This window comes from Erinaceus europaeus, chromosome 8 (genome assembly GCF_950295315.1).
Source record: "Erinaceus europaeus chromosome 8, mEriEur2.1, whole genome shotgun sequence".
NCBI classification, from domain to species: domain Eukaryota; kingdom Metazoa; phylum Chordata; class Mammalia; order Eulipotyphla; family Erinaceidae; genus Erinaceus; species Erinaceus europaeus.
This window is the reverse complement of record NC_080169.1, coordinates 28,087,784-28,111,060: the sequence shown is the minus strand read 5'-3', so window position 1 is coordinate 28,111,060 and position 23,277 is coordinate 28,087,784. Positions and strand designations below refer to the sequence as shown.

Below are 23,277 nucleotides of genomic sequence, written 5' to 3'. Positions count from 1 at the left end.
AGTGCATTCGTAATGTTGATAACAAGCTCCAGTAATAACCTTGGAGACAAAAAAAAGAAAAGAAAGTGAAAGCAATTTTATTTTCATTTTATGAAATAAACATGGTTACAAAGCTCAAGATGCTATACTAGTACTGCAGTGTTCATGTAAAATAAGAAATTGCTGATGACAGAATAACTCATAACTGTTGTACTAAATGCAGAGAAGAAATGTTGCCTGCACTTTTCCACTCAGTGGTAACAGAAGTAATTACTGTTAACTTTTGATTTAATTTTTTTTGCTTATTTGGATAAGTTTTGAGATTATAGCACAAATATACCTGTATACTGTTTGATTTCTGTTTTAACATAAACCTTAAATATTTTCTCTTGAAATCTATGTGAATATCATTTTAGCATAAGACTGTAATGAAACATTAATGGGACAGCTCAGCTTACTTTAATAATAGAATAAAACCACCTGATTTTGGGGGGGCAGGGAGGCTAAATCTTTAAGTCCCCAATTTTATTACTAATTGTGTGATTTTTTTTGAGAGTCAGTACATTTTGTATTTTAAATGGAAAATTTTTGTATTTTATTTTTTAATTGTATTTATTTTATTTGACAGGACAGAGAGAAAAGGAGAGGGAAAGAGGAGAGAGAGAGAGAGAAAGAGAGAGAGAGAGAGAGGGAGAGGGAGAGAGAGAGACACCTGCAGCACTGCTTCACCACTCATGAAGCTTCCCCCCTTATCCCCGTATAGGTGGGAACTAGGAGCTTGACCCGGGTCTTTGGTCATTGCACATGGTAACACATGCACTTAGCCATCCAGCCTCTGAATACTGCATTTTATACTTCTTGTATGTTTGGGGAAGAGGCAAGGTAAACATTGTAGAATTTTGCCCTTACTTATGGATTTTTGTGCTTAATTGGTAATTGTGTGTGTGTTTTACCCTTTAGTACAATGGCACTGTATATCCAAGATGGCTGTTAGTTAGTTGATATTCTTTATAATAGAAGGCAAAGTCTATCTATATTGTGTCTATAAAACACACTAGTGTATGTGTTTTATTAGAATATATATATCTTTATATTTAGTAGGGCAGATACTAGTCTGTTATTTTTATGAAGATCAATATGACAATATTAAATAAATATTGATCTATAATAAAATATGTTTTAAATATAGGAGAAACTGAATAGCTTGGTACAGAAATGGTTTCCTGAGCTGCCTTTGCTTTATCCAGAGATAGGACTACTTAAGTACATGGTAAGTTTCATTTCCCCTGAGAATTACTACTTTGCACAGAATGATATGAAGTGATGATGTTAAAATTGTGTGTCATTGTTAAATTTTTATTATATTTAATACCCATTCTGTACCTGATACTCATTTATAATGAGGCTATTTAGTTGCTGCTCCCAGAATTAGGATAGTGTTTGGGGAAATGGCTGATCCTGAGAGCTTAGTCCTTTCTTATCTGAGACAGCTGATTTGATATCCTGTGTCCCATGTATTGAAGTGGTGCACTGACATCTCACTCTTTCTCTGTCTCGTGAAACTTTGTTTCTTATGTAATAAAATAAATAAAAACAGACTAGAGACAGTATTTACTTTATAAGGAATTTAAGCCCAATATACTTTTAAGTTAAAGCAGTCTGAGAAAAAAGGAAAAAAATCTGGGGAAGTTGGTAAAGATAAAGGTGTTGATGTGGATATAGTTTTTTAGGCAGGCAGGATCAAAGACTGGGAGATAGGTGTATTAAATAGGAAAATAGTAAGGATGGATAAATTGGCTCTCAGGGTAAGATCTGTTAACTCTATGTTTATATTACTTGAGGGACTAGACGAGTTATTTCTTTTTTCTTTTCTTTTTTTTTTAGTGTAGATCATTCTTACTATTTTTTCTTTTTTTTATTTTTTATTTCAGAAAGGAGACATTAACAAAACCATAGAATAAGAGAGGTACAATTCCGCACAATTCCCATAACACGATCTCCACATTCCACCCCCTCCCTGATAGCCTTCCCACTCTCTATCTCTCTGGGAGTATGGATCCAGGGTCGTTGTGGGTTGCAGAGGGTGGAAGGTCTGGCTTCTGTAATTGCTTCCCCTCTGAACATGGGTGTTGACTGGTCGGTCGATACTTGCAGTCTGCCTCTCTCTTTCCCTAGTAGGGTGGGGCTCTGAGGAAGCAGAGCTCCAGTACATACTGATGGGGTTGTCTGTCCAGGGAAGTCTGGTCAGCATCTTGCTGGCATCTGGAACCTGGTGGCTGAAAAGAGAGTTAACATAGAAAGCCAAACAAATTGTTGAACAATCATGGACCTAAAGACTGGAATAGTGCAGATGAAGTGTTGGGGGGTATTCCCTGCAGGCTCTTGTGTACTTCTGCTTTCAGGTATATATTTTTCCCCTAGTTTATGGGCACGTGTGAACCTATGCTCTGTCTCAGGGGACCTGGACTATATCTAGGTTTGGAGACTTTATTGGGGAGTGGAACACCTGGAATGGAATCAGAAAATACTATGAAAGGAAAGGTCTCACCCGAGTGATGAAGCTGAAGGGTTGTCATTCCACACCTGAAGTCTCTGGTCACAGTCTGAAGTGAAGCATGCTGGGGTGGCACTTGTTGCGTTGATTAGGTTGCGATCTGCGGATGCAATATTATTTGATTTGAATTGAGAGCAGCATGCAGAAAAGTGGGCCCCACCCTAATGTTCCAGGACTGGGGGAAATATAGGCTCTCTAGTGGAAATGTGAGGTTCCTGTTGTCTTAGGGTTCAAGAAGACAATGGATAGTTATTGTTATCGTCACATTATTTGGTGATAGGGTTAACTTTGGAAAGTCCCTTTGTTAGGGTTTGGGGTATAATACCCAGCATCTTGTATATAGCTGTGCTACCAGTTGCTTCTGTTCTCCCTGGTCTAGGCTTTTGGGAGAGACAACATATCAAAGACAGCCTATGTATTAAAAAGACTCAGTCTGTGTTTTAAGAAGTTCTAGACATATGATCAATTTTTTGCCTCTCATATTAGTTAAATAGTGGTTTATATGTTTACACTTTAATAGGATTGTACATAAACACCACTCCCACCACCAAAAGATTGTGTCCCATCCCCACCCCCCACCCCCGCCCCTCCACCCCCCGCCGTGCCGGAAAGCCCAATGGCCAGTCTCCCCTTCACCACAGTGTTTTTACATTGGTGCCCTGCTCTCGATTTAATCAGATCCTGCTTTTAGTTTCTCTTTATGTTCTTCTTTCTCAAGAGTTATTTCTTTTTTTTTATTGCGGGGCCTTGATGCTTGCTGAACTGTCTTCTCCCTCCTTTCCTCTCCTTCCTCCCTGATAGATATTAGGAGACAGGGAGAGAGAGAGAGAGAGAGAGAGAGAGAGAGAGATGGAGAGAGAGAAGGAGATATACCACTGTAGTGTTCTACTGCTTGTGAAACTCCCCCCCCCCCCCCCCCGCCCACTCATGCACTCCTTTGTGATTGCAGGAACTCCTATAATGACCATGGGCTCAAAGCTGGGTCATCACATGTTGAAGTGTACACTCTACTGGGTGAGCCACCACTTGGCTCTAGATATGTGTATATTTTTAACATTGTCACTGAATTCATGGTAAAAGAGTGAAATTGAGTTTGTGAGAGGTCCCAGTACTCACAAGACATGACAAAAAGTAGCAGAGACAACTAGAATTTTTGAGTCAATTTAACTTTTTTTTATTAATGTGTGTGTTGATTTTTGTTAAAAAATGAATTAAAGGTTAAAAAATAAATTAAGGGTAAATTTATTTAGGAAATAGATTACATTCCCAAACTCTCAAAGCTAGTCTGTTTAATCTCAGCCATCTTTAGTATTTATATTAGGTTTTGTGTGTTAATTTACTGTAAGGTCACTACACATTGGGTGGGAGGAATTGAAGAACCAGGTACTAAACAAAATAGGGAGTGGTAAATATTTTTATTGTTTGGACTATTCAACTGTAACAAAAACTTGTGCCTAGAACTCTAGTGGTCTTCTTACTGTGAGCTTGGAACGGGATCTTCTTGATGCAGAGCCCATGAAGGAGCTTAGCAGCAAGCGTCCTTTGGTATGTTCTGAAGTTAATGGGCAAACAGTTCTTTTAAAGGTAGGTTTAAGTTCTGATTTGTGGGAGGTTCAGAAGTATAAAGGGGAGTGATGATTCTGCTTTTCAGGAAAGTAAACAAAGTGTTTATTTTAAAATTACTTAAATTAACTGGAGTGGTATTTATTTCTACTTCTATTTCTATAAGTGGAATTTCTGTTTGAATCTGAATTAAAAATTTTTGAATTTAAACAATAAAAATACTTTATTTCAGTGAGGAGAGAAAGAGTGAGAGAGAGATACATACATACATACAGAGGGAAAAATCTATATATGGAGACATCAGAAACTGCTCAGTCTGGCTTATGGTGATGCTGGGGATTAAATATGGAACTTTAGAGTGTTTTTGTGGAACCACTATGCTATATCCCCAGCTCCTGAATTTAAAATTTTATGATTTCCCTGAGTATATTTGTTCTCCATGGGATGAGATTTTTGCTAATTATGTTCTATCCAATAGCATTTGAAAAATCTTTTTTTTTTTTTTTTTGCCTCCAGGGTTATTACTGGGCCCTGTGCCAGCACGACAAATCCACTGCTCCTGGAGGCCATCTTTCCCATTTTGCTGCCCTTGTTGTTGCCCTTGTTGTGGTTGTTATTGTTGTTATAGCTGTTGTTGTTGGATAGGACAGAGAAAAATCAAGAGAGGTGGGGAAAACAGAGAGGAGGAGAGAAAGACACCTGAAGACCCGCTTCACCGCTTGTGATGTACCCCCCCCCCCCGGAGATGGGGGGCTTGAACTGGGATCCTTATGCTGGTCCTTGTGGTTGTTTTTATGTTTCTCCTTGAAGTCCTTGTTCTTTGACAACACAGTCTGTTCTTTGATTACTTATTTTTTTATTGATGTGGTAAACTGTTAATCATGATAATAGTTATCCTATTATAATTGTCTTAATAATCAAGTTTTATTTTTTTATTATTATGTATAGAGAAAGAAAAGGCAGAAAGAGTTGAAAGAGACCATAACACGGAAATTTCCTTCAATGTGGTGGGTTCTGTACTTGAACCTTGGTCACGCACATGGTATCCAGATGAGCTATTCTGCGAGCCCAACATGTTTTAGAATGTGTATTAAGTTATAGGTAGAATTATTCTTTTTTAAATTGTAGCATATAAAACAGAAGAGCTGCTACAGTTAAAAGTTTAATTAGGTATAACAGCATACATAACATTATTATTAAAGTTGAAATTATGTATGACTTGAATGGCAACTTTAATCTTGAAATTATCAATGCTTCTTTTTTGATACAAGGGCTATTCTGTGGATGTTGACACAGAATCTGGGGTGATTCAGAGAGCAGCTGCTTATCATAGAGCTTGGAGAGAAGCAAAAGAAGAATCTGGGTTACTACCATTGATATTCCTATTTTTGTGTAAGGTAAAATTCTTATTGTAATGCTTTTCTTTTAATTTTTTTTTATATCTTTATTTATTGGATAGAGACAGCCAGAAATCGAGGGGAAGGGATGATAGGGAGAGAGACAGACACATGCAACACTGCTTCACCACTCGCAAAGCTTTCCCCCTGAAGTTGAGGACCAGGGGTTTGAACATGGGTCGTTGTGCATTGTAGCATATGCACTCAACCAGGTGTGCCACTACTTGGCCTTGTAATGTTTTACTGAAAGCATTTTATTTAAAAGAAGTTTTTGAGATTATTTCATTCCTTTTAGCATAAAGGAAAAGTTATTTTGTACAGTCAGTGCATACTAAATATACATTAAAGAAATTTTCAGTTCAAAAGTCTCATTCTCTTTTTTGTTTCTTAGTCAGATCCTGTGGCTTATCTGATGGTTCCATACTATCCTAAGGCAAACCTTAGTGCTATTCAAGCCAATAAACCTTTAACGTCAGAGGTAAGTTAAAAACACTATTTCTATGAATTCATTAAATAAGAAAATAACGTGTATTAAGGGAATACTACATGCCATATGTTATGTAGAATTTTGACCATTTAATTGTTACATTAACCGTGTGATATGAACTATTATATATACAGGCAAGAAAAATGAAGAAATTAATTTACACCGGCATGAAGTAGATTGAAATTAATATTTTTTGATACTAAGGTCCGTGCTTATAATATTAAGCTATGCTGCATGCAAATTGTGTGTAATAGCTTTGGTATTATATTGATAGATACTTACATTAGAGCTTTACTTTCTATTGTAAATAAGAGTAAGCAATAACAATAAAAATAAAGGATATTCTGATTCTTCCTACCTAGTAACAGTATGTCAGTCTTTTCTAGATGTTATCTATAGTAATTATTAGTCTTAAAGAGTATAGTCTCTTAAATCATATGTGTAATGTCACCGTGTACATAGTCAGGACGTCTGACATTTTTTCATGTTGTTTTCTTAGTAAAGGTTCATTTGGAGGAAGATTTACTCAGGTTTGGAAAAGTATTTTATTTTACCTACTTTCTAATTTCTTTCCTTGTGTCCTTATCTTTAGGAAGTTTTAAAGGTTATGAAAGGTGTTGCCCAGGGCCTACATACATTACACAAAGCTGACATAGTTCATGGATCACTTCATCAGAACAATGTATTTGCTTTAAATCGTGAACAAGGAATTGTTGGAGATTTTGACTTCACCAAATCTGTGGTAAATTACTGTAATTTTACAAATAGTTTATAGATTTCACTTAATTTTACTGGGAAATAAGCTTATCACTTCAACATGATATGGTAATTTATTATAAGATCTTCATTTTCAGTTAACATACTATAAGCAGTGATCAGTGATCAACAAGATATTATAACAAGAATAAATAAATTTGTGTTTCATATGTAACCATAGTCTTAGCAACCAGAACAGTCAATAGTATTGACAACATTAATAAATTATTTAAGCATCATTAAAAACATTTAATCGCTAGAAAATATGTAAGGTCAACTTAGTGACTATCTCTTTTTTTTTTGGTTAATGGGGAATTAATGCTTTACAGTCAACAGACTAGAAAGCTGAATCAGGGCAGAGAGTAGCTCCCAAATATGAGAAAAGTAAATACTGTTAACTGTAAATCCCATCAATCTGACCTAGGGCCCATGTCTATTCATATTTAGCACAGGAGCCAGTGTAACCTCTGAGTCCCTGTGAGTCTGAGCTCTCATTCCATGGTCATAGCTAGGAACATTCTAGGCTGCACTCATTTCAAGACCAGTCTTCCTTGAGTGGCAGAGTACATTGACCTAGCCTCCCTGTGGAATGTGGGGCAATTTCTATCACTGTTATTCTACATTGAGAGCAATGTCTTATAGAGGCCCACAAGAAGGTTTATGATATTATTCCTGATGGAGATGACCAGTGATGGTGGAGAAAGGGGTCTATTAGAGGTCTAGGTCCATAATATCTGTGTAGGAATCCCAGAATTCTCTGATAGAGCCCTGATGATGGGGTGGTCTGGTAGTGATCAAAAGAGTCATCATTAAGGTGTGCCAGTCTCTTCCCCGAGTCCAACTTTTTGTATCCTTACTTTATCTGACAAGGTTAGACTTAGGGTGATTGAGGGAAGTGAAATAGGTGAAGGAGGGTATCTAGGTCTAAGAAAACATTTGATTAATATTTGATTATTTGGTGTCTTTTTGATTATTTGGTGTCTTTTAAAAGGTTTTTCTACTTGCTTGCTGCACTTAGTCATTGCAGACTATTGCACACGTTTACTTTTAGGTATAAATTTTCCTCTAACTTATGGATACATGTGCCCTATCCCATGTCCTATAACTTCTATCTCCAGTTACCTGTTGATGAACATTTGGTTGCTTCCACTCCTTAGCTGTTGCGAAAAGAACAGTTATGAAGATAGGGGTGCATATGTTCCTTTGAGTCAGTGTGTTCATGTCTTTATGCTTAGGAGTAGTATTGCAGGATCATAAAGTTATCTTCATAGTTATTTGCATGAGGACTCTTCTTACTGTTTTCCAAAGGGGCTGCACTAGTTTGCATTCCCACCAACAATGTACCAGAGTTCTCTCTTCTCCATATTCTCACCAACATTTGTCATTTACTTTTTTGTTGATGGTAGTCAGTTGTCTACTGATAAGTGAAATGGATCACCCCCCCCATATATCTGTTGACCATATGAATCTCTTCTTTAGATAACTATATATTCAGATCTTTTGCCCACTCTTTTGGATTGTTATTATTTTATTTAACTGTACAGTTTCTTCCTAGATGTTAGGCATCAATATCTTGTAGATGTGTCTTGTGCAACTGCTCTCTTTCATTTTCTGTTTGTCTGTTTATCCTTCTGATGGGTCAAAGTTTTTTAGTTGATGTTGTCCCTATTTGTTCTTGTTTTGTTTAACTTGCTCCTAGGTATGAGTCTCCAAATAACATCTTTGATGTTAAGATCCCAATGTATTTCACTGATGTTTTCTTTTATGTATTTTTTAGTTTCAGTTCTAATATCCAGACATTTAATGTATTTTTTAGTTAGTTTTAGTCCATGATGTTAAGAGTTGATCTGGTTTCATTTTTCTGCATGTGACTGTCTAATTTTCCTAGCACCATTTCTTGAAAAGGCTCTCTTTTCCCCTCTGAACTATTTTGGCCCCTTGGTCAGATGTTAGGTATCCATATATGTATATGTTAATTTCTGAGCTCTCAGTTCTTTTCTGTTAGTCTGAGTATCCATTTTTGTTTTAATACTATGTTTACTACCCTAAAAACCAGGAGGGTGTGACAAGATATCTATTGACTGCTAAATGAGAGAGACTGCCAACCAAATACTCTACCCTGCTAGACTCTCATTCGAATTGGAAGAATAACAACATTGTCAGCAAAGGAACAGCTTCAACAGTTAATTACAACCAAGCCAGCCTTATAGGAAATTCTATAGGGACTCTTACAAAAGCAAACACACAACATACTAGAATATTTAAGACCCATATAAAATAATGGCACTGAAGCATTTTAAATATGTAATTTCATTAAATGTTAATGGTCTGAACTCACCCATTAAAAGGTAGAGTAGGAATGTAGATGAAGAAACATGAGCCAACTATATGCTGTTTGTAGGAAATCCACTTGACTCAACAGGACACAAATAGGTTTAAAGTGAGAGGATATAAAAAAGCAGGGGCAGCCATACTCATATATGGTACAATGGACTTAAAATAATTAAAGCAATAAAAGACAGGGACGATCACTACATAATGCTTAGGAGATCAGCTGACCAAGAAGAGCTCAGGATAATCAACATCTGCATTCTAAGCAAGGGGGCAGCAACATATGTAAAGTGGTTACTGAATCACCTGAGAAAGTACATTGATAACACAATAATAGTATGGGCTTTTAACTTCCCACTCTCAAGCAGATCAACCAGATAGAAAATCAGTAAAGAAATGAGATGGATAAATGAAGAAATGGATAGTTTACAAGTATCTTCAGAGCTTTTCATTCCAAAAGAGTGGAATATATATTTTTTTCAAATCCACATAGGACATTCTCATGGATAGATCATGTACTAGTCCACAGAGATAATGTCAGTAAGTTCAGGAGCTTTAAAATTATCTCAAGTATTTTCTCAGACCACAGTGGAATTAACATTCAGCAGCAAACAGGAAGTTAGAGAAAAAAAACAAACAAACCCAATACGGAATCTCAGTAGTACACTACTTAACAATTATTGGGTGAAAGAGGAAATTAAAATGCTCTTGTAAACAAATGGAAATGAAACAAGCTGCCGGAATATTTGGAACACAGCTAACCCAGTATTAAGAGGGAAATTGATAACCATATAAGAACACATTAGAAAATAAGGAAAAGAAAAAAACTAAAATTACCTAACTTCAAACCTGGACATACTAGAAACGGAACAAAGGAAACCCAAAGCAAGCAGAAAGAGCAAAATAACAAAAATCAGAGCAGTAATCAACAACATTGGGAACAAACAAACAAACATAAGAGATCAGTGAGGCAAGAGCTGGTTTTTTGAAGGATAAACAAAATTGACAAACTCCTGGATAGACTCACCAAAAAGTCTTGTAGGGATATATGCAAAGGAAGTAAATACACCCATACAAAGATATATATATATATATATATATATATATTTTTTTTTTTTTTTTCCACAGGAGTGGTACAGTGTACAAAGGTCAGCTCCAGGTAGATTAAAGATGTGGACACTAAACCAGAATCTATCAGATATATAGAAGAAAACATTAACAGAACACATTATGATTTATGCTTCAGAAATATTTTCAAAGATTCAAATCCTCCAGCAAAGAAAACAAAAATCATTGGGACCAAATCAAACTGAGGATCTTCTGCACAGGAAAGAGTACTACTGCCCTAATAGAAAGACACCTTATAGGGCACGAGAAGGTCTTTTTTGTTTATTTATTTTATTTTTTGCCTCCAGGGTTACTGCTAGGGCCTAATACTGGGACTACAAATCCACCACTCTCAGTGCTATTTTTTCCTTCCTTCCTTTTTGAGGGGGAGGAGAGATTGAAAGGGAGAAAGAAAGGAGATAATTATAGACCTGCTTCACTACTCATGAGGTGTCTCTTCCTATAGGTAGGGAATGAGGGCTGGAACCTGGGTCCTTAGGCATGGCACTATGTGCGCTTAACTATGTGTGCCACTGCCCAGTCCCTGGGAGAGGATCTCTACACAATATACTTCAGATAAAAGACTAATAACCAAAATATACAAAGAGCTCAGTAAACAACATTAAACAAGTAAACAATCCCATTATAAAATGGGGTGATGGCATAGACAGAAAATTCATTAGGAAGAGATCCAGAGGGCCACATGAGAAGGTACTTCAAGTCACTATCAGAGAAATGAAAGTAAAGACAACACTGAAAATCAACTTTACATGTTTGAGGATGTCTTATATTGGAAAAGACACATCATGTGTTGGAGAGGATATGGGGAAAAAGGTACACTTCTGCACTGCTGGTGGGAGTTTATATTGGTCTGACCCTTGTAGAAAACAGTTTGGAGAATTCCCAGACACTAAAAGTGGACCTACCATATGACCCAGCAGTTTCTCTCCTAGGGATTTATCTAAATGAAACAAAAGCACCTATCAGAAGAGAACTTTACATACCTGTGTTCACAGTAGCACAATTTGTAATCACCAAAACTTGGAAGCAAATCGTATGTTCAACAGATGACTAGACAAAAAAAAAAAGTAGTATATTTACATGATGGACTACTAGTCAGTTGTTAAAAATGATGAAATCATCTCCTTTGCAGCATCTTGATTGGAATTTAAGGACATCATATTAAGGGAGATAAGCCAAAAAGAGAAGAATGAATACCAAATGATCTCACCTACAAGCAAGACGTAACAAATAGGGCAAGGGAGGAAAAATACAAAAGTGAAACATGAACTGGACATAGTGTATTGTACCAAAGCATAGGACTCTAGGGAAGGAAGGGAAGGGAGAGGCAGAAGAGAATTTTGGTAACCTGATCCATAAACAACTTATACTCACGTGTTTATGAATGTCCTTTTAATCACTAACCCCCTTAATAAAAAAAATTGGATGTGGGTGATAGCATAATGCTGATACAAACAGATTTTCATGCCTGAGGCTCTCAGGTCCCTGATTCAATCCCCCATGCTACCATAAGCCAGAGCTGAGCAGTGTTCTGGTGAAAAAAAAAATTAAAATCTCCTTTGATTTGCAGTCTTCTACCCAGTGCTTGCATTTTTAATCTGACTGATGCATTTCTCTGATTCTTCAACTCTTTTCTTGTCTTGGATTCCCTGACTTTATTCTTTTCAATAGACTTTAGGATTATTTTTGCAGTAGATTTCTTGCAGTCTCTGTATGAGCTAAACACCAGCTCTTCCTATTTAGCCATCTTTTATGTGTTTTCTCCTTCATACAGTCCCTAATACAGTTTTTGTCTCTCTGGGTTTACAATAAGTAGGATAACATTTTCTACAGATAGAATATTATGTGAATTTTATGGTTGGCTTATTTTACTTACTATGTTTACAGGATTTATTCGTGTTGTAGTATACATCTGTATTTAAGTGCTTTAAAAAAACTTCCAAATGATAATTTGTTGTGAGAATTGAAATTTTGTATTCATCAGTAAATAGGCATATGTGTTATCACCATTTTTTTAAAATAATGCTGTTATGAACACTAATGTACATGTTTTCATTTCTGTTATTTATCATTTTTTTGTGGGGAAGCTAGGTATGTGTGATTTTACTACTCCCAGGCTGCTTTAAAAAATCTTTTAATTTTGGTGATTTACAAAATTATAAGATAATAGGAGTATAATTCCACACCATTCCCACCACCAGAGAGCTCTGTGCCCTCATCCCCCTCCAATGGAAACTACCACGGCCGTAGATGGTGGTTTGCATATGTATATATACATATGCATATATATATATATATATTTGCCTATTTTTATTCACTTCTATGGCTCTGCCTTCACTTCCTTTCACACCTATACCTCTCCCTCTGGGTGTCCTTTCTCTTCACTCTCAGATAAGAGAAACAGTGCTTGACCTCATTTGGTGTTTTCCAGATTCTCTCCTCTCTGTGGTATAAAAACAAATATTCCTGCTCATAAACATTCTGGGCCAATGGAATTGCGGTTCAAAGCTCTCTGGTCATCTTCCCCTAACTCCTTTCTGAGTGTATGGACAGAATTCTTTTTGGGGTGCAGAAGAAAGGAGTTCTGGCTTCTATAAGTGCTTCTCTGGTGGGCATGGATATTGTCCAGTTAATGCATACCCACAGCCAGGCTGCTTTTTCATACAGATAGACCAAGAGAAGGAGAGACACCACAGAACAAGAGCTTACCCTGGTGCCGTGTTACTCCCATGTGGTGCCTGTGATTGAACCTAGGTCTTGTGTGTGCCATACCTGGTGAACTGTTTATATCTGGCTCTTCCAATTTTTTTGAAGACCCAGAATGTATTCTCCCCAAACTGCATTATTTATATACTTTTTCTACATCCTTGCCAGCATTTTATTATCTGAGAAGTTCAGTTTTTTTTTTTCTTTTTTATTTAAGAAAGGATACATTAACAAAACCATAGGGCAGGAGGGGTACAACTCCACACAGTTCCCACCACCCAATCTCCATATCCCACCCCCTCCCCTGATAGCTTTCCCATTCTCTATCCCTCTGGGAGCATGGACCCAGGGTCATTGTGGGTTGCAGAAGGTAAAAGGTCTGGCTTCTGTAATTGCTTCCCCGCTGAACATGGGCGTTGACTGGTTAGTCCATACTCCCAGTCTGCCTCTCTCTTTTCCTAGTAGGGTGGGTCTCTGGGGAAGCTGAGCTCCAGGACACATTGGTGGGGTCTTCAGTCCAGGGAAGCCTGGCCAGCATCCTGATGGCATCTGGAACCTGGTGATTGAAAAGAGAGTTAACATATGAAGCCAAACAAATTGTTGAGCAATCATGGACTCAAAGCTTGGAATAGTGGAGAGGAAGTGTTAGGGGGGTACTCACTGCAAACTCTAGTGTACTTCTGCTTTCAGGTATATGTTTTGCAGTAGTTTATCGATACGTGTGAACATATGCTCTCTCTCACAGAAACTGGTGTATATCTAGGTTTTGGGACTTTGTTAGAAAGTGAACCACCTGAGATGGAATTAGAGTATACTATGAAAGGAAAGGTCTCACCCGAGTAATGAAGCTGAAGGGTTGTCATTCCACATGTGAAGTCTCTGGACACAGTCTGAAGTGAAGCATGTTGAGGTGGCAATCGTTGCGTTGGTTAGGTTGTGATCGGCAGATGCAATATTATTTGATATGGATTGGGAGAGGCATACGGGAAAGTGGGCCCTATCCAAGGGTTGCAGGATTGGGGGAAGTAGAGGCTGTATAGTGGAGATGTGAGGTTTCTGCTGTCTTAGGGTTCAAAAAGACAATCGATAGTTAATGTTATCATCACATTAATTGGTAATTGGGTTAACTTTGAAAAGTCCTTTTGTTAGGGTTTGCTGTACAGTACCCAGTATCTTGTATATAGCTGTGCTGTTGGATGCTTCTAATCTACTTGGTCTAGGCTTTTGAGAGAGTCTGCATATCAGTTACACAGTCTATATATTAAAAAGATTCAGTTTGTGTTTTGAAAAACCTCGAGACATACAATTAATTTTCCCCCTCTCATATTAATTAACTAGTGATTTATATGACTACATTTTTACTAGGAGTGTACATAAACACCATTCCCACCACCAAAAGACTGTGACCCATCTCTCCCACCCTCTACCACCCCCCACTGGCCCAGGAAGCTGCATGTCTACCCCTCACCACTGGGTTTTTACTTTGGTGCCCTACTTACAATTTGATCAGGTCCTGCTTTTAGTTTCCCTTTCAGATCTTCTTACTCAACTTCTGTTGATGAGTGGGATCATCCCATACTCAGCTTTATCTTTCTGACTTAGCTCACTGAACATAATTCCTTCTAGCTCTGTCCAAGATGGGTCAGAGAAGGTGGGTTCGTTGTTCTTGATAGCTGCATAGTATTCCATTGTGTATATATACCACAGCTTTCTCAGCCACTCATCTGTTGTTGGGCACCTGGGTTGCTTCCAGGTTTTAGCTATTATGAATTGTGCTGCTATGAACATAGGAGTACACACCTCTTTTTGGTTGGGTGTTATGGAGTCCTTGGGGTATATCCCCAGGAGAGGAATTACTGGATCATATGGAAGGCCCATGTCTAGCCTTCTGAGAGTTTTCCAGACTGCTCTCCACAGAGGCTGGACCAATTTACATTCCCACCAGCAATGTAAAAGGGTTCCTCTGTCCCCACAGCCTCTCCAGCATTTGTTGCTGCTGTCCTTTTTGATGTATGAGAAGTTCGGTTTTGAGTAGTAAAATTCATAATGCTTTATACTTTGGTCAACTGTAAGTCATAGGGTCATGTGCTTGCTTATATATAATCTCAATGGTATTCATATACTAGCTAGCTCAAAGAGATGAGTATAAAGAAATGCTGGATTGTGGAGAATTTACACAAAGCACATTTGCTAAAATATTTATCTTGTCACATTAATTTACTATCTGAAAATTTAGATAATATTCTAAGAAAATAAAGTTTTCAAAGTTGCTAGCAATTAGGTACACCAATTTGAGCATTCCATTATGATCGTTCTGATTAATTAATTAATTAATTAATTTATAAAAAAGATACATTGAGTAAGCCATAGGATAAGAGGGGGTACAACTCCACACAATTCCCACCACCAGAACTCCATATCCCATCCCTTCCCCTGAGAGCTTTGCTATTCTTTTTTTGTTTTTTTAAATATATTTTTAAAATTTTTATTTATTTCCTTTTGTTGCCCTTGTTGTTTTATTGTTATAGTTATTATTGTTGTTGTTGTTGTTGGATAGGACAGAGAGAAATGCAGAGTGGAAGGAGAGTAAGACATCTACAGACCTGCTTCACCGCCTGTGAAGCGACTCCCCTGCAGGTGGGGAACCAGGGGCTCGAACCGGGATCCTTAAGCCGGTTCTTGTGCTTTGGGCCAGGTGCACTTAACCTGCTGTGCTACCTCCCAACCCTCAGCTTTCCTATTCTTTATCCCTCTGGGAGTATGGACCCAGCGTCATTGTGGGATGCAGAAGGTGGAAGGTCTGGCTTCTGTAATTGCTTCCCCCACTGAACATGGGCGTTGACAGGTCGATCCATACTCCCAGCCTGTCTCTCTATTTCCCTGGTATGTTGGGGCACTGAGGAAGCGGAGCTGCAGGACACAGTGGTGGGGTCGTCTGTCCAGGGAAGTCTGGTCAGTATCCTGCTAGCATCTGGAACCTAGTGGCTAAAAAGAGTGTTAACATATAAAGTCAAACTAATTGTTGATCAGTCATGAACTTAAAGGCTAGAGTAATAAAGATGAAGAGTTGGGGGATTCTCCATTTTGTAGATATCTAGTAGGCATATTTTAGTTATATTCCAAAAGGCTAGTGGCTATACTAGCTTTTTTTTTTTTTTTTTTCCTTTTCTTTTTTCCCCTGAGCCTGAAATCTGATATGCTGGTGGATCCAAGTTATTGTTTGGGGGAGATGATGTCATGGCTGGAAAAGGAACAGAAAGCTGAGTCAGGGAAGAGAGTAGCTCCATAATATGGGAAAGGGGTATAAATATTGTTGACTGTAAACCCCATCTATTTGATGTGGTCTGGGGCCCATATTCAGCTTAGGAGCCTATGTTAACTCTGCATCCCTGTAGATCTGAGCTCACATTCTGTGGTCATCAGTAGGAACATTCCATGCTGCCTCAATATCGACCCATCTTTCTCAGGGGTAGCATGGAACATTCTCTACCATTGTTAATTCAAGTTGAAGGCAAGGTCCTATGGGGCGCCCACAAGTAGATCTATTTTGTTGTTCCTGATAGAGATGACTGGTAACAATGGAGAGAGGGTTTATTTGAGGTCTTGGCCCATCATGTCTGTTTGGGAATCTCAGGACTGTCTGACTAAGGGCCCCAGCTGATGGGTAGCCCATTATGATCACTCTTAACAATTCTTTTTTAAAAGCTTTTTTATTATCTTTATTTTATTTGATAGACAGCCAGAAATCAAGATGGAAGGGGGTGATAGGGAAAGAGATAGACACCTGAAGCACTGCTTCACCACTTGCAGAGCTTTCCCCCTGCAGGTGGGGACCGGGGGGCTTGAACCTGGGTCCTTGTGCACTGTAATATGTGCACTCAACCGGGTGCACCAACACCCGGACCCCTTTCTTCTTTAATACTGTTTTCAGCTATTATTATCCCAAGATTGTTTTAAGTTTCATCTTACTCATTCTGAAATGTTGATTGAATTAGTCCTTTGTTCCATTTTTCATACTATCAGATTAATTATGAAGAAAACTTTGAAAAGCAGTATCATGGCTTTTTCAGACTTTACAGTATATTAGAAACACCCAGAAATCTTGTTAAAATGTAAAATTTTATTCATTGTTTCTGGAATGTAGATTCTGCATTTTGAACAAGCTCCCAGAGGGTGAAGTTGCTGCTGCTTTTTGGTATACATTCTGAATAGTAACATTAAAAACATAAGAGGAAATTAACACCATGTAATTTTCTCTATCTTTACAATGGCTCTGTAATGTAGATATTATTACCTTGTCACAGATTAGATTCAAAGAAGTTAAAACCCAAGGTTATAGAACATGTAAGTGGAAGTGTTAGAATTGTAGATAAGATCTCCTAGAATCCAGAGTCTGTGTTCTTACTACTGATATCCTTTGACACTTTAGAAAAAAGGTAGAGCTAGAAATGGCCATTAAAGAAGAAAAGTATTACTTAAACTGGGTTTTATTTTTTACTTTTCTAAGGTCTATTTGACTTTATTATACAATTCATGGGCTAGGCAGCATTTTATTTAGCAAACAAAAAGGCACTGGAAGCAGTTGCATAAAATGAAAGGTTTTTTTCCCCCCAATTTCACTTTATTGAGGGAATGTTGATTTACGGGATAGCTTTTGTCACAGAGTACGTTTCCAAATATAAGTATTTTTTATTTTAGAATTTTCAAAGTTAGAAAATAGCATAGTATCCTACCCTTATGACATGCATTTTTTTCTTTAATTAGCAAATGTTTAGTTAAAGAAGCAGAGGACTTAATTTATTTTAATTGATTTGAGTCTACAGTATGAAATGTAATTTAATAATCATGTAATTTTATGAGACTAATCTTATTTTTTAAGTGGTTACTTATGGTTGAGAGAGTTGTTAGAGATACCAGAACACGGCTCAACTCTGGCATAAAGTGTTCCTCCAATCCTCATTGGAGACTGATTTTAAAAGCAACTGATATACATTTGGTACAATACTTGTAAGTAAGAGGAAATAAAATATTTCAATTTTTTTTGTTAATGCAATGTGTAGTAGTATCATAATGAAACCCCAACTTTTTTACTATTAAAATATTAAACTTGGCGGGGAGAGACAGCTTGTCTGTTATGCAAGGCTTTCATGCCTGAGGCTTTCAGGTCCTAGGTTTAATCCCAAACACTACCTTAAACCAGAGGTGAATAGTGCTCTAATTTTTCTCTGTGTATCTTTATCTCTGTATCTTTCGTTTAAATAAAATATTTGAAAAAATTAAAATATCTAACCTGTTTTTATAGAGCCAGCGATCCTCAGTGAACATGATGGTTGGTGACTTGAGTCTGATATCACCTGAATTAAAAAAAGGAAAGCCTGCTTCTCCAAGCTCTGACTTGTATGCTTATGGCTGTCTTTTATTGTGGGTATGTTATTTTTTTATTTAAAAAGATTAATAATTTATATACATATATATTGGTATATACAGTGTTTATCTTTTTTTTTTTTCCTTTATGGGGGAATTGTTTACAGTTGACAGTAAAATAACAGTAATTGGTACATTTGTAACATATCTACATAGCCCTCCTCCTCCATCACTTTCTAGCACCTGAGCACTTCCCTTAACCCCAGAGTCTTTACTTTGCTGCAATACACCATACAGTGCTTATCTTATAGTGTTTTTTCTCAATATATTGCTCTGGACATAGAAGACTAGCACATTTTTAGTAGTTTTATCTCCCCCTTTTAAAATTCTTTTAATTTATTTTTTTTAAAAGAATTGTGAGCATTATTTTTTATTGATTTAATTAGTGTTCAACAAGATTGCAGGTTGAGGGGCACAATTCCATACAATTCTCACCACCAGAGTTCCATATTCTATCCCCTCCATTGGAAGCTTTCCTATTCTTTATCCCTCTAGGAGTATGGACCAGGGTTGTTATGGGGTGTAGAAGGTGGGGGTTCTGGCTTCTATAATTGCTTCCCTGCTGGACATGGGCATTGACATGGGCTGGCAAAATAGCTTACCATGATAGTGCTCCTGCTTTGCCATGTGCATGGGCCAGATTTGAGCCTGGCTTCTCTCACTTTGGAGAAAGCTTCAGTACTGTGGTATGTGCCTTCACTTCTGAGTAGCCTGAACTGATGAGCCCAGTTGTCTAAATAATTTTAAATCTCTTCAATGACGTAAGGGTTATTCATAAGCATGTTGAGGTATTTCTTTCCTTTTTGTGGTTTATTTGTTTTTTTGCTTCCAGGGTTATTGCTGGGGCTCGGTGCCTGCACTACGAATCCACTGCTCCTTGTGGCCATCTTTTTTCCATTGTTGTTGCTGTTGCTGCTATTGTTGTTGTTGGATAGGACAGAGAGAAGTTGAGAAAGGAGGGGAAGAAAGATAACCTGCTTCACCACTTGAAAAGTGACAACCCCCCCCCCAGCCCCCGAAGTTGGGAATCCAGGGGTTCCAACCAGTATCCTTGTGCTGATTCTTACACTTTGCACCATCCACCTGGCCCCCTTGTGGTTTATTTTTAACATCATGATCCAGAAAGACTATTTTTCAAAATATTTATTTTTACTTTATTGGATAGAGGCAGAGAGAAATTGAGAGGAAAGAGGGATAGAGAGGGAGAGAAAAAGACACTGGAAATACTACTTTACCTTTCATGAAGCTTTCCTATGGCAGATGTGTCCTGGTGCCTTGAATATGGATCATCAAGGTCATCATGTATGGTAATGTCAACCAGGTGTGTGTTCAACCAGCCCTTGAAAAGACACTTTTAAATGATTTCATTATTTACGTATTTACTAAGGCTGTCTATGTCCCAGCAGTGAATGTTCTCTGTGCATCTGAGAAGAATGTGCATTTATTTATTTATTTAGTTGAGATGGAATCTTTTGTATTTACTTCCATCTTGCCTATGGCTTCATTCTAGGTCACTATTCCATTGTTGATTATTTTTTATTGCCACCAGGATTACCTCTGGGACTAAATGCCTGTATCATGAATCCTCTTCTCTTGGTGCCACACCCTGCCCCCCTCACCTTTTTTCTTTTTGATAGGGACAAAGAGAAACTGAGAAGGGGAAGGGGAGGTAGAGTAGGAGAGAAATAAATACCTTATTACTTTCTTTGCTTGAAAGTATAATTTATTTGATACCTCAGTAGCTATTTCTATTCTCTTGGCATCATTGGCTTTGGAGCTCCTTGATCCAGCCTATCACTTTCAGTTTCTGTTTGTCTTTCCTTTGGCTAGGTGTTTCCTGGAGTCATAGAATAGATGGATCTTAGGGAGTCGGGTAGTAGCGCAGCAGGTTAAGTGCACGTGGTGCAAAGTGCAAGGACCGATTATGATCCCGGTTTGAACCCCCGGCTCCCCACCTGCAGGGGAGTTGCTTCACAGGAGGTGAAGCAGGTCTGCAGGCGTCTCTTTGTCTCTCTGCCTTTCAATTTCCCTCTTCTCTCTCAATTTCTCTGTCTCTATCCAATAACAAATAAATAAAAATTAAAAATTAAAATATGGACCTTAATGGTAAGTGCCTACCTTGTATCTCAATGTGGTGTTAATTTGCATTTCTCTGGTAATGAGTGAATTGGGGCTTTTCTGCATATGTCTGTGAACCATTTATATCTTTTCTTTTTTTTATTATCTTTATTTATTGGATAGAGACAGCCAGAAATCAAGAGGGAAGGGGGTGATAAAGAGAGACAGAGAGACACCTGCAGTACTGCTTCACCACTCGCAAAGCTTTCCCCCTGCAGGTGAGGACCAGAAGCTCAAACCCCTGTCCTTGTGCATTGTAATATGTGTGCTCAACCAGGTGCGCCACCACCCAGCCCCTATATCTTTTATTTAGTGAACTGTCTATTCATATCTTGTGCTCACTGCTTTTTCTGGGTTGTTCTTTTTCTTTTTGTTGAGATGTATAAGTTCTTTATAGATATTTGATATCAACCATTTGTCAGAAATACGGTGTGCAAATATGTTCTCCCAGGTTTCCTGTTTATCCTTATGTAACGTGTGTTCTACCAGGTGTGCTACCACCCAGCTTTAACATTAAGTGTTTTTATAATTGTGTACAGAAATTCTTCAACTTTAGTTTCAAAAACTGGTTGCTTGTGAAAGATTTTGATTTTGGGAGGAGGGGGTGTAGATTTCAATTCTAGTATAAAAGCTGAAATCCAAAAATACTGATAGAAGTATTAAGTATTAAGAAACAGAATATATAAAGTAAATCATGATATCTATAATGAAGTGATTGTAGGGGGATAAATAAAAGTATATGGTTTATGTGATTGTAGTTCAGTTGTTGTTAAAATAGGATGTAGTTTAAAATAGGATGTTATAACTATTTTTATTACTTTTTTATCCTGCGAGAGCTAATGTACTTTCTTCTAAGGAAATATTTTTTTTCTCCCGAGAATTTGAAAAGTTCCAAATTTAACTGTACTGTGGATTGCTGTTTTGGTATACTGGGAACTTACTGATTCTCATTTTCTTTAACAGCTTTCTGTTCAAAAGCAGGAATTTGAGACAAATGAAGATGGTATCCCCAAAGTGGATCATTTTCACTTGGTATGTAAACTTTTTTTGTAATCCACTGATTGGAAATATGTTATATAATTGTGTAGCATTAATGTAGACCGAGATGCTTGAGGATACCATCTAATTTTTGTAAGAGTGTAAGATAGCTCTCATCATGAATAATTATTGAAAAATCCTAAGTGTACTACTTATGCTCCTTCTAGACAATTAGTGCGAGAGGATAATGTTGAATTTTATGTATTATAAGATATACAAATAACTTACTAATTAAAGAAAAATAGTTGTTACTATATCTTCTAAGTTTCTATTAAAATTTCACTATTTAAAAAATTTCCCATGGACCCTAATGGTAAGTGCCTACTTTGTATGTGAGGCACTTTGTTCAGCCCTGGTACCATATGAGAACAGTAAAGACACAAAACTGAAGAATTCCATGGAGAGTAGAATGGTGCTTTCTACACATACTCACTCAACTCACTTACTCACTCACTCACTGTCTCACTGTCATTTAAAAAAAAATAGAATCAGAAATGTGACTTAATGGTAGAAGTCATGCATATGATCCTTGAAATCCATATGTATTTGAAGTCTGGCACCACATAAAAATGAAACAAAGGAAAATTACCTGATTGTATCTTCTTTCTTTCCTCTTTGTCCTTCATATTTGTCACTAATATTACTTTGCCACATATACTGTACTTTTTAAAAAAATTTTTTATTTAAGAATGGATTAATGAACAAAACCATAAGGTAGGAGGGGTACAACTCCACACAATTCCCACCACCCAATCTCCATATCCCACCCCCTCCCCTGATAGCTTTCCCATTCTCTATACCTCTGGGAGCATGGACCCAGGGTCATTGAGGGTTGCAGAAGGTAGAAGGTCTGGCTTCTGTAATTGCTTCCCTGCTGAACATGGGCGTTGACTGGTTAGTCCATACTCCCAGTCTGCCTCTCTCTTTCCCTAGTAGGGTGTGTCTCTGGGGAAGCTGAGCTCCAGGACACATTGGTGGGGTCTTCAATCTAGGGAAGCCTGGCCAGCATCCTGGTGGCATCTGGAACCTGGTGATTGAAAAGAGAGTTAACATACGAAGCCAAACAATTTGTTGAGCAATCATGGATCCCAAGCTTGGAATAGTGGAGAGGAAGTGTTAGGGAGGTACTCACTGCAAACTCTAGTGTACTACTGCTTTCAGGTATATATTTTGCAGTAGTTTATGGATACGTGTGTACATAAGCTCTCTCTCACAGAAACTGGTGTATATCTAGGTTATGGGACTTTGTTAGAAAGTGAACTACCTGAGATGAAATTAGAGTGTACTATAAAAGGAAAGGTCTCACCCGAGTAATGAAGCTGAAGGGTTGTCATTCCACATGTGAAGTCTCTGGACGCAGTCTGAGGTGAAGCATGTTGAGGTGGCAATCGTTGCGTTGGTTAGGTTGTGATCAGCGGATGCAATATTATTTGGTATGGATTGGGAGAGGAATACGGGAAAGTGGGCCCTATCCAAGGGTTCCAGGACTGGGGGAAGTAGGGGCTCTATAGTGGAGATGTGAGGTTTCTGCTGTCTTAGGGTTCAAAAAGACAATCAATAGTTAATGTTATCATCACATTATTTGTTAATTGGGTTAACTTTGAAAAGTCCTTTTGTTATGGTTTGCTGTACAGTATCCAGTATCTTGTATATAGCTGTGCTATTGGATGCTTCTAATCTACTTGGTCTAGGCTTTTAAGAGAGTCTGCATATCAAATACACCGCCTATATATTAAAAAGATTCAGTTTGTGTTTTGAGAAACTTTGAGACATACAACTGATTTTCCCCCTCTCAT

General features: G+C 37.7%; 2 protein-coding genes across 2 annotated transcripts in view; both read left to right on the top strand.

Moving 5' to 3' along the window:
* LOC103114303 (cytochrome b-c1 complex subunit 10-like) overlaps positions 1-23,277 on the top strand; it is a 530,783-nt gene that overhangs the window by 426,769 nt on the left and 80,737 nt on the right. The gene's annotated exons all lie outside the window — the stretch shown is intronic.
* The window catches only part of STK31 (serine/threonine kinase 31), a 115,019-nt gene that overhangs the window by 87,804 nt on the left and 3,938 nt on the right, over positions 1-23,277 (top strand). Inside the window, exons 17-23 of the mRNA XM_007529046.2 lie at positions 1,169-1,249; positions 3,992-4,117; positions 5,368-5,493; positions 5,885-5,971; positions 6,573-6,722; positions 18,204-18,326; positions 21,407-21,475. Coding sequence (XP_007529108.1) covers positions 1,169-1,249; positions 3,992-4,117; positions 5,368-5,493; positions 5,885-5,971; positions 6,573-6,722; positions 18,204-18,326; positions 21,407-21,475 — 762 coding nt within the window. The remainder of the gene's footprint in view (positions 1-1,168; positions 1,250-3,991; positions 4,118-5,367; positions 5,494-5,884; positions 5,972-6,572; positions 6,723-18,203; positions 18,327-21,406; positions 21,476-23,277) is intronic.